General features: G+C 37.6%; 1 protein-coding gene across 1 annotated transcript in view; it reads left to right on the forward strand.

Moving 5' to 3' along the window:
- Positions 1-1,356, forward strand: part of EIF3E (eukaryotic translation initiation factor 3 subunit E) — a 53,185-nt gene extending 51,829 nt beyond the window's left edge. The window contains exons 11-13 of the mRNA XM_036741279.1: positions 91-193; positions 514-648; positions 1,193-1,356. Coding sequence (XP_036597174.1) covers positions 91-193; positions 514-648; positions 1,193-1,231 — 277 coding nt within the window. The 3' untranslated portion in view covers positions 1,232-1,356. The remainder of the gene's footprint in view (positions 1-90; positions 194-513; positions 649-1,192) is intronic.
- Positions 1,357-12,533: the final 11,177 nt, after the last annotated feature.

Here is a 12,533-nt window from a genome sequence, read left to right on the forward strand (position 1 = left end):
ATATATTTTTATTTATTGTGTAGTAATGAAGTACAAGACATAATACTTAAGCACCCAGGTAACATGCCTGTTTTTCCACTCTTCTGTTAGCATGTTGGCAGATAAGTTGAACATGACTCCTGAAGAAGCTGAAAGATGGATTGTCAATTTGATTAGAAATGCTAGGCTTGATGCCAAGATCGACTCCAAATTGGTATGTATTATAAAATGTTACATTAAATACAGAGTATCAATTACTAAAAGTCAGTTTAAAATTATTTTGATCCTTGTCCTTTCTTTGACGTTTTATTATCAGAAGGTTTTTCTAATTCCATACTGACTACAGAAGTATTTTTAATTTGTTAACTAGATTTACTGAATATGTAACCTAATATAACCTCATTAGCAAGGTATGAAATATTCATATGTTGATTTTACATTTCATATTTGCAGTGTTATTATGTCACGCTTATGTCTTTTTGAACACTATCATTAAAATGTTATAAGACCACATTTCTTCTTGTTTCATTTCAGGGCCATGTGGTTATGGGTAACAATGCAGTCTCACCCTATCAGCAAGTGATTGAAAAGACTAAAAGCCTTTCATTTCGAAGCCAGATGCTGGCCATGAATATTGAGAAAAAACTTAATCAGAATAGTAGGTCAGAGGTAAGAACCTTGACTTTTTGTTTCTGTTTTGGCTGATTTAAGAATAGTAAAACATAATTACCATGTAGATATGCTTGAAATGAATACTAATTTAGATGTCAACTGTTGTATGAACTGCCAATGTTGATTTTTTTTCTCATAAGCACATTTCATTTTAAGATTTCATACATAGTACTAATTTCTTAATTTCTGGGCAGGAACTTTATCATATAAAATTTAAACAGAAAAAAATTATATGTTCTATCTTATTATAATTACTAGTGTGCCTCTTCATTTCTTCCTGTTTAATTTCATTTACTTACAGTTTAAAAAAGATATTAAATATATAACCATATAACATGATAAATAACATATTTATTAAAAACCATGAGTTATTGAAGTCAAACCAGGAAGAAATGACGAGGCAAACTAGTACCAGCTATTACATTCAGTTAAGGTTTTATTATCTACTGTGTACAGAGAATATCATATATAAATATCACCTTAATATTGTTTTCAGAAATTGTTTTTTGCTCTATTGACCACTCTCCCCTTTATATTCTAGGCTCCTAACTGGGCTACTCAAGACTCTGGTTTCTACTAAAATACTTTGGAAGAGGAACATATTGAAAAATTCCCTCTTAAATAAAAATATTATACAAAATATTTAGTTCTAGAGAAAACCTGAAATATTGTGAATTTGAATAAAATTGGCTATGTTTCACTTTATATTTCTATTAAGTCTGTTTGCTTAAACCCCATTATTCACCCATAAGGCAACACTGAAACCATATTTATTTAAAATTGTCAAACAGTGGGGAAACAGTATGTGATAATTAAGGAAATTTTTCCTCCTAACTCCTGATCATGAGACATAAATTTAAGTTTAATCTAAGTATAAACCTGCCCTAGCCTCCATCATTGTCTGCTAGACATGTAGCATGTTGACAGAGAAAATCCATTAGTGGTGCTTCCATACAAAGAAGCTGCTTGCTCTACACCATTACCAGACCCTGACTGCTTTTAGTTGGGGCAGTGACAGTCCTTACTGCTAGTAAAATAAAAATGTTAAGGTGATTTCCTTGGCATCTAGCTTAAAAGACAACAAAGGATGTACCGTCTTTGAAGACGAAGAATATAAATGACCTCCGGGCAGGGACCACCGTCATTTTTGTCTTCCTTTTCCCAGCCCCTAACTCTCTAGGCTTGATGCTAATAAATGCTTGGACTGAATAAAGAGTAGGGACTAAACCTATAACTCTGGTATGGTATAGAGGAATACCAAAGGAGGACACTTCCTTTACCAATGCAGGGTTTGGTGTTTAGTTGAGTTATCTAGGGTGGGATTCAGCAAATTACTACTTTTTGGCCCAGAGCCAAATAAGACAGTCTGTTTTTGTTTGATCATGAGCTAAGAATGGCTTTTACATTTTAAAATAAAGTTTTATCATACAAAAACAGGTTGCCTGTCAGATTTGGCCCAAGAAGATGAAGAAAACCACAGAGCAAATTTCAGTCAATATTTAATAAGCACCTATGGGAAAACAAAAATTGAAAAAAGTCTGTCTCCTCAAGACAACTAGGTGGTTCAATAGATAAAGTTTTGGACCTGGAATCAGAAAGACCTGAATTCAAATTCAACCTGAATTCAAATTCTACCTCAGACCATGTTGTGACCCAGGCCAAAATTTAACCTGCCTACCTCCCAGGCTTGTGAGAATCAGATAATATTTGTAAAGTGCTTTGCAAGTGCTATATAAATGCTTATTATAGTCTAATGGGGAGGGGTCAGAAATATACATACAAATATGCTGCAAAGTAGAAAGGGAGAGCCAAAGTGCCATAAGAAAATTTAAGAAGGAATAAATCACTTTTAACTGGGGGCGGAGGGTGAGGCTGGGGAGGGGGACCAATAAATGTCTCATGGGAAAGATGGAAAGTGAACCTTCAAAAATTTTCAACAGGTAAGATGTAGCTTACAGCGTAGAATGTGATGATTAAATGATCCCCTGCAAATATTTGGAGGTGGAAAAACACAGAACAAGGTTGGGGACAATTCCATTTACCTGGAATATAGAATACATGAAGGAAAGAAGTGTAAAACAATACTAGAAAAAGAGGCCTGAAATCCAGTCTATGGGATTTGTTGCCATATACAATTAGTTGCAATTACAGATCTGCATTTGTAGAAGAAATTCCTTCATTGTGAATTTCTATTTTAATCTGATTACAGGCCACTGGATTTTTTTTCTATATAGTGATATAAAGAACATTACATTCAGAATCAGAAAAACTGGTTTCAAATACTATCTCTGCTAACTACCTGTGTGACAGGCAAGTCAGACCTTCTTTGTGTATAAAATGAAAGGAATGAACTTAATGGCCTTTACTGTCTCTACCAACCTTAAATCTATCATCCTAGACTGACCTGCTGGATCCATTCAAGTTCTTAAATCAGAGATCTCAAATGCCTGCATCTCTGACTGCAGCCTGAACCAGATTAAAATGTCATTGGGAAATACTTGACAAAATGATAATGGAGCATGATATTAATGTGATTTTCTAAATCAATATGTGGCCCACATTATGTACAGTTTAGTTCAGCCCTGCACAACTTGCAGCCTGAGGGCTGCTTATGGGCCCTGGCCCTCTTGCAGCATGCTGAAGGATTTCCAGCAGCTGGCATGCCCTCCCTTTGGCAGTGAGCATCAGGCTGCAGGTTGTGTAGGCTTACTTTAGTTCCAGGCACTGTACCTATATACACTTTGGGCTTTGCTTCTATGTGACCTTTATCATGTAATCTATTTCTCTGCTTCAAGATTTAAACACCTAGGATCTTGAGTCAGTAATTGTTTTAAGACAAGACTAAAAGTTGGAATGCTTGGCCTTTATCTTGAAGTCGAGCTAAAGTCTGTAGGACTACTATCCCTACATACTCAGAGCTAAGTGGCCCATCCCTCCATGAATATGGCCATTATCTATAGCACTAGAACTTTAGGGGAGTATGAGACAGACATCTCAGGGCAGAAAGAAATTCAAGCAGGAGAAACACAGGATACTATTAAACCTTTGGCAAGCCAGTAAATGTTTTGTAATATGTATCTTTGTGTCTGTATATGTGTATGTGTTACTATGACTTCTCTAACTTACATGGAATCTACACAGGTGTGTAGTTACAATAACTTTAGGCCTATGTTACCTATCAGTGCAGTTTTCAACTTAAGTTTTAAGCATAATTCTCCAGAATCCCCTTATCTGTTCTTTGTATTTAAAGCTGAAGTTGCTGAAAGGACTAGGTTTAGCCAAACTGGAGTTAGAAGCTTTTGTTTAGCACTTCATGGTATTGTTTCTTGCGCTGGAATGCCAAAGGAGGGATGTAGTGAATCCCCTAAGGCCCCATTATGGAGGCCCGTCATTACAATTGCATAACCATTTGATGTGGTAGATTGCCAAATCGAGTGCCAACATCTGTAAGAGGAAGTCATGGTTTTGAGCAGTTGTGCATTTCATGGGGAGAGAACACCTGAGTTTGAATCACACTTGTGATAGCTACCTGTTTGATCATGAGCAGTCATTTAATTTCAGTTTCTAAAATGAGTACAAATAATATCTATAATCCTTACCTATCAAGATTGTTGTGAGACTTATATAGGATAATAAACCTTAAAGAATAATTGTTACTTACATTGGGCAGAATTTTCATAGGTCTTTCCAGTTGGATCACTGTCTAGCTCCTTGAAGTAGAAGTAAGCCGATATGAGGAGAAGTGAAAAATCCTGGAATAGAGAATCTCAGAGCCAGGAGCCATATCAGCAGACTGCTGATGGTCCTAGTTGCCCAGTCTAATCCTTAGACATACTTGATTTGAGTCATCTAAATGTTCCAGTTGCCAGCACTCTGAAAGATCAGTATAACCTACTGTTTGGCAAATCAATAGTAATCATCTAGAGACAGGATCTTTCCTTCCCTGAACAGATGCAATAGAACCTGAGTCTATGCAATAGTAGACATTTGGTATCCAATGAGACCTTCCTTTACGTTAATTCTTGGGCCTGGTATTTAAGGCCATCTAGAATTTATTTAGTTCTCTACTTTTCCATCCTTACCTCCTTGTTATACACTATATTCTGACCAACTGGACTACTCTCCATTGAGAGTATAATAGTCTCTTCCAGTAGGAGAGGCTGGAAAGAATTGGTCAATGGAGAGTAGTCCAGTTGGCCAGCATACAGAATATACTGCAAAGGGAATAAACAGTGAGATAGGAATAGAAAAATAGTGGGAAAAGAGTATAAATAGCCTTGAATATTAGGCTAAAGAGTTAATGTAAAAGTTTCATTGGATACCAGATATCTATCTGCTCTCATGAGTTCCATTCCGTCTGCTTAGGGAAGGGAAAAGCCAAGATTCAAGATTAGTGGGAAAATGTCAAACCAGCTGGTACAACCAAAACTTGGTATAGCTATCAGATAACAGACATATGATCTGTCACCAATCTAATACCAATTTAATGGAGCTGCATTAATGGAAGAAGAAAATCAGACTTCACTGTGTATGTGGAGTCACATGGCACAGTTGTTTTGATTCAAAAATCAGCAATGGGTATCCTGCCTGCCAAGTGAGACATCATTATAGAAACTTATTAGGAGATACAAGAAATATTTTTCCTTCATCAGTCTTATTCTTTTATTCCTTCATTCCTCTGTCTTTTGGGAAACTGTGAATCTTAGGTTCATTCTTATTGTGAGCTAATAATGCTAGATGAATTTTTCTGCTTCCTCTGTTAATTCTTTCTCATTCATTCGTTTCTTTCATTTACCAAGTGATGCTAGTAAAAGTCATTAATGTTGGAGGCTGTGTATGACTAATGATCTTCGCAAGGCTGACAAATACATTTCAGTGTTAAAATCCAGCAATAAAATTAATGCAAGAAAATCTTAGACAAAGAAAGATTTGATTCCACATAGGAAAATTATGGTCTTTATACTGTGTTACACCCAGTTGATAGGCACTAATCAATACGTATTTGTTCTTTGGTTTCCTTCTGTTGTTCATTAAGGTGAATGTGTATCCATGCTGGCTTAAAGCCTGAATACTCATAGCATGGTTTAAGAGACAAGACTAGGACTAGGGGCCCCTGGGCTAGGAGTCAAGGCTAGTGTTTTTCTTTGGTGACCGTTTTACCATCTGAGGAATAGTAATCATGCTAAACCTGTACGTACTTCACAAGGTTGTGGTGAAGATCGAATGAAATAAGGCAGGTTAAAGCTTTGTAAGAAATACTGAGCATCAAAGTGGAGATAAAGTTGAGGGAAAAAGTGCTAACCTGGCACTGGCTTCCTGTTGGCAACATGGTCGTAACAAGAGGCAGCAAGGTGGCATAGTGGATAGAGACTTGGAGGAAGGGAAATGTGGATTTGAATCCTATCTTAGACACTAGCTCTGTGACCCTGGGCAAATCACTACCTCTGTCAGCCTTAGTTTCTTTAACTGTAAAATGAGGAAAATAGCACTTACTTCACAGGGTCAAGTAAAATAATATATGTGGCATATGTGTTCAATCGTGTCCAACTCTTTGTGACCCCAGTTGGGATTTTCTTTGGCAAAGATACTGGAATCATTTGCCATTTCCTTCTCCAGCTCATTTTACAAGTGAGGAAACAGGCAAACAAGAGTAAGTGACTTGCCCAGGGTCATTCAGCTAGTAAGTGTCTGAAGTCAGATTTGAACTTGCAAAAGTGAATCTTCCTGATTCCAAGCCCAGTTTTGTATCCACTGTGCCACGTAACTGTAAAGTGCTTTTCAAAGCTCTACGTATTAACTATCTAATAGAACATAAGTCCCATGAGGGCAAGGTTATTGCCCAGGTTTTACATTTATCTGGCATGGATGTGATTACAGTTAAGACATTATGAAGGGCAAGCCAAGAAGCTGCCAGAACTAATGGAAAATTCTTTTAGTTTTTTTCTCTATCACCACAACCTAATTCAGTGCCCAGCACAGAGTCAACAAGCATTTAAGTGCCTATTGTGTTAAGTGCTGAGAATACTTGTCCTCAATCTAATGGCTAGGAAGCAATTAATAAATGCTTACTGATTGATGAATAATGATAGGTTGTGTTTAGAATCTGTTTTATAACTTATAAAGTGCTTTACATGTATTTTCACAGTTGGTTCTAAAAACAACCGTGATGCAAAATACTTCATGAACTCATGATCTCAGACATTTTCTTTGCCATGTGTAGTTCACTTTTTAATGTCCTGTGTCTCTTATTCAGTCCTCCTCCCATTTCCCTGATTGGTGAATATGTTGGAGAAAAGTAATCTAGAATAGATTTTGGAAGAGTAGTTTTAGGAAATGAAGTCATTGGTGGAGCCAGAGTCATGGAAGACATGTCTGGCTGCTGCCTAGGTCACTCCAGGACCGAGCAGTCACGGCCAGCAACAGGAAGAGCAGTTGAGACATCAGTATCTGAACCTATTGGTGTGGGGGAACATTCAAAGCTTACTAGGGAGCTTTAATTAGGCATTTTTACTCTTAGGAAATGGCTCACTGATAGAGCTTTGTTTTGTGTACTTTATATACATAATTCATACCCATGCATCTTTAATTCTCACAGACATCAGCCCATCCTCTGCAAGAGCATTAATTTCCTGGAGAGGTAGCACAAACACTGTTATGTTTTGTTAATTTTTCATTTCATGGATTTAATAAACTGTTTGACTTTTAGAAGCTGTAAGAAATAACATTAATTTAAGGCATCTCCTATTTTGGTTCTAAAACTGTGTCCCTTGTGCTGACTTCAGTTCGGTATCATGGGAAAGGCAGAAGAGTGCCAGACCAAATAATTTTGTCTCAAGTGTTCTGGGGTTGCATTTTTGGGAATGGGGCAGGGAGGTGGAGAAGGGTATAGAGTGTGTGTGTATAGATATTTTTAACAAGAAAACAGCTTGGCCATTTTGATACTCTCCCAGGTAAATCAAGGAACGAAATGAAAATTTTAGATAGATATGTGTATATGAAATGCATTAAGAACAATGCTTTAAAAATGTATGCTGAAGGTAGATTCCAAGCTGGATGGTATCTTAAAAGGTTGCAGTAGCATCCCTGATGATGTGACCAGTTCACAGTGACAAGAAGAGCAACAACTAGATGGTTTTGCTTTGGTTTCTGGTTCAGAAATTGAAACTTGGTGATCCATCAGTTGGATGTTACTTAACTGACTGGAGAATTCCATTTCCCACCCTCATGCCTTTGTATAGATTGTTCTTCACACCTGGAATGCCTTCCTTTATCTTCACCTCTAAGAATTGCTAGCTCTTTTCAAGGTTCAGCTCATGTGCCTCACAGTTAGGCTCTTGTGCCATCCCTACCCCCAACTGTTAACATTCTTTAGATATATGGCTACCTCCTCCTGAAAATTGTGTTTATATATTTGTAGTTACTTATCTGTACATGTGTTGTATCTGTTCCCAACGGAATATGAGTTCCTCGAATATAAGGAGTTTTGTTTTGATTTATATGTACAGTTCCTAGTACAATACTTTGCACATAGTATGTGCTTAATAAATGCTTGTCAATTTGAATTGTTGAAACAAAATAGATTTCTGTACTTGTCATGTCTCCTCTAGAGAGACTCCTTGAGCCTGTCTAGGAGGCTTGCTTTAGACACCTATGTATTGGTTCCAAGATAACCTGGGATTAAGCCCCAACTCTGCCACTGACTAATTAAAAGTGAGCTTGGGTAAATCACCCCATCTTTGTATTCCTTGATTTCTTCATCTATAAACTGAGGCTACTGAACTGGGTGATCTCTATGGCCTCCTGGCTCCCAGAATTCCTTAATTATATGTATGGTTCTTTCACTAAGGAAAGGGGTACTGCTTACATGGTTTAAAAAGCCAACAAAAAATGAGTTCCTGACTAGAGGCCTGTGTTGGGGTGACAAGGCTAAAGTTAGGCTATTCTAGTAGAAGCCCTTTTTTTTTCTCTGTTCCTGTCCACAGATTTCTACTAACCTTTACCGTCTGTTGCATATGTGCACTCCATTGATAACAGGGGAGTTCTGAAGGGAGTGCAGATCAAGTAGCTTAAATCCCCTTATTACATCTATTATAGAAATAACCTAAAGCATGTGTCCTGTTGATGGTATATGAGAAGCTCCACATCTGCATAGGCAAAGGTTAGAATGTGGGTACTGAGGCAGCAAGTTGGCACAGTCCATAGTGTACCGGGCCTGGAGTCAGGAAGGCCTGAGTATCATTTTGATTGTTATTATTATCTTTTGGGGAAAAATTATAAAACTTGTGGCTACAAATTGGAGCTATGGATGTCATTTTTGCATTCAAATTAACCTGTTTGGTGATTTCACCTTAATTTCTCTGTGATAGCTTATGAATCAGTTTGAGATATTCTAGGTGGTCAGAGAAGGAAGAGTGATTAGGACCCTTTACTCTCTCTGCTTCAGAAGATGCCCAGGATCCTCTATTTCATTGTCTCTTTGAATGTCTTTTACAGTGAGTTAGCAAAATTAACTTTGCATGGCTCCTTATAGTATCTTAGAATTTAAGTTGAAATGGCCCTGAGAGGTTGTCTTATAATATTTCTGATAGTTAAAATTTAGATAATCCTTTGAGTTTTATAATGAGCATTATGTATATCATCTCATTTGATCCTCACAACAACACTATGGGGTAGGTGCTGTTGTTATCCCCATTTTAAATACCAGGAAACTGAGACTAAGAAAAGGTAAGTGTCTTGCCAAGGATTGCACAGCTGGTGTCTGATGCAAGATTTGAATTCAGCTCTTCCTGACACCACATCTAGCACTCCATTCACTATGTCACCTAGCTACCAACCTCCTGAGATCAAGAGAAATGAAGTGACTTGTACAAGGTGGTCACACAGCTAACAAGGTCAGAACTCAAACCCAGGTCCACCAGCTCCAAATCCAGCACTCTTTCTACTATACCATTCTGCTCATTATCTTTTGCTCATTTGTTTTCTTTGACCAGTGACTTGGTTGTAGTGCCTGTGAGGCATTGTTTACTGAAAATTCACAGGTCTTAGATAAAATGTCATTAGCTATTGTATGATAATAATAGTAACCATAACAATTCTCTACGTTTCAGAGTTAATTTATGGCATTCGGAGCTCTTTCCCATGTGTTATTTCATTTAATCCTCAACAACAACTCTGTGAGGAGGTAATTAGGTATTACTTTTCATTTTTGTCCTATTATTGACCATTCATTCATTCCGCAAGCCTTTATTCAGTGCCTACAATGTGTCAGGCATGGTGTTGGGTACTGAGATTGCATAGTAAAACAAATGAACAAACAAAACCAGTCCCTGACCTCTAGGAGTTTATATTCCACAAAGGAAAAGTGACACAGACACAAATAAAAGGCAAAATACATACAAAATAAAGAAGAATGCAGTACGCCCTTAGGGATGTTACATGGAGGAGAACAAAGAAGAGTTACGCTAAGTAATGGGGATAAGGAGGCACTAACAGAATTAAGAAAGGAAGGCAATCTTGTGTAAAGATAGCTAGAGGCAGAAGTGAGAGGGAGAGCATTCCCAGCATGAAGACATCCTGTGAAAGGCAGGGGAGATGGGAAGGGAGAAAAAATATTTTGTTTGGGGAACAGCAGGTAGGCCAATTTTTCTGGGATTTACAGTGGGTGAGAGGTTAGGGAATCAGCATGGAAATCAGCCTTCTTCATTTAAAATCCTGTTCCCGAATAGAACATTATTAACAATGTGGTTGACTATAATACAACAATAAAAATTTACAGTGCTCTTATTTTCCTAGGAAGCTAAATGATCTTATTCGTAAGATTTGTTTTTAGCAGGATGACATTAAATAAAGCAATTTTCATGTCAACTTTACATCAAAGGAAGGGAGGTGAAAGAACTAATTTTTTGTTTGCATCAACATTCTAGATGTTTGAATAGACAGTGAGTAGCAAGAAAGAATTTTTTTTTTCTTAGCTGAATTATCCTAAGAACACTCTGCTCCAACATCGGCATGTCAGTGGAACAAGAGATGGTAATACAAGATGCACCAAGAGACTAGAGGTTTTGTGTGTTTGAAACTTCGAGTCGGCTATAATGACTAAATTGTAGAGAAGCAAAACTAATGTTTTTTTTTATATTTACCCAGTGTTTTTTTGGGTCCTGTCTTCTAGGAGTGAACAAACTCCTTTTGTTTCTTAGCCTCCAAAAGTTCACCCTTCAATTGTATAAAAGAGCCTAAGACGAGGGTAGCAAAGAGCAGAGTTTACACCATGACAGACCAACATGCTGCCCAAGAGAGAAATACCAGAGGTATACCCAGGCACAGCGAGGTTTGGAGAAGTTCTTAAAAGTTTGTTTACATGGACCATTTTTATGTATGTGTGTCCTTTAGTCTTTAATTTTACCATAAACAAAAATGGAGTAAGTTATCATGCTAACCTGAATAACAGATCATGTCTCAGAACCATATATATATATATATATAAAATGGCATTGGCTCTTCTTAGGAACTAGCTTTTGATTTTTACTCAAGAATGATTATGCTGGTTTCATATGTATGACTGGACAAAAAGTATGTGGTTGTGTGTTTTGGCTTATATGTTCCCCAGATTTCTAAGGGATGCTCATGATAGCCAACAAAGGAATTTTTCGCAAAATTGTAGAAGGTTAACACTGGAGATCATTTAAAGGTACCCTCTTATTTTAGAGAGAAGAAAACAGAAATGAAATGACTTATACAAGGTTACAGGGCACAGTGACAAAACTTGAGAGGGGGCTGGAGATCATGCCAGATGAGGATCAGATGGAGGAACAGGAGGGGTGGCCAAGTAGTGGAGATCTGATAGGTGATAGCTGATGGGCTGTTAGGAAGGAGACCAAATCCAAGGAAATGGTGGAGAGTAGAGAGGCAGGTTTTTATCCAATGTAAGCAAAACCTGCCTAACAATCAGAGCCTTCAGAGAGGAGTGAGCCGATGTAGGAGGTGGTCGGGTCACTGGAGGTCTTCGAATAAGGCCAGGTGACCTCTTACCAGAGATCCTGCAAGGGGGGTATTATTACTGTTTATCTAAAGGTTGTACTAGATTAATTTTAACCTAGGGCCTTTGAACTTTTTACAAAATATTTTGATAATTATTTCAGTATAATTGTTTTCCTTTGTAACCCTACATATTTTGTTTTATGCATTTAAATATATAATTCTAAGAAGGGGTCCAGAGGCTTCACTGGATTCTCCTCCATCCTAGAATTCTCTTACTCTTCTATATTCTGGATTATCTGGCTTCCTTCAAGGCTCAGCTAAAATCATCTCTTCTGCAAGAAGCCTTTCCCAGTCCCTATTAATACCACTTACTGACTTCCCTCTGTGACTATCACCCATTTGTTGTTGCTATTGTTGTTTAGTTGTGTCCAACTCTTTGTCACCCTGTGGACCATCACAAGCCAATACCATCCACGGGGTTTTCTTAGCAAAGATACTGGCTTGCCATTTCCTTCTCCAGTGGATTAAGACAAACAGAAGTAAAGTGACTTGTACAGGGTCACACAGCTAGTGAGTGTCTGAGGCCAGATTTGAACTCAGGTCTTCCTGACTCCTGGCCCAGCACTCTGTCCACTGAACCACCTAGCTGCCTCCAATCATCAATTTACACTGTATGTATCTTGTTTGTACATAGTCACCTGCATGTCATCTCCCCATTAGAATGTAATCTCCTTAGATTGGGGGCTTTTGGGGGGAGGTGTATAAAGAAAACTTTATTCTCAGCATTTAGCATAGTGCTTGGCACATAGTAGGCATTTAATAAATGCTTTTTTACTTGACTAGAATGCCAGAGGAGTCCATGATACAAAAAAAATTAAGATGAAATAGATGATCTATTTTACAGT

This window comes from Trichosurus vulpecula, chromosome 1 (assembly GCF_011100635.1).
Source record: "Trichosurus vulpecula isolate mTriVul1 chromosome 1, mTriVul1.pri, whole genome shotgun sequence".
Lineage (NCBI taxonomy): Eukaryota > Metazoa > Chordata > Mammalia > Diprotodontia > Phalangeridae > Trichosurus > Trichosurus vulpecula.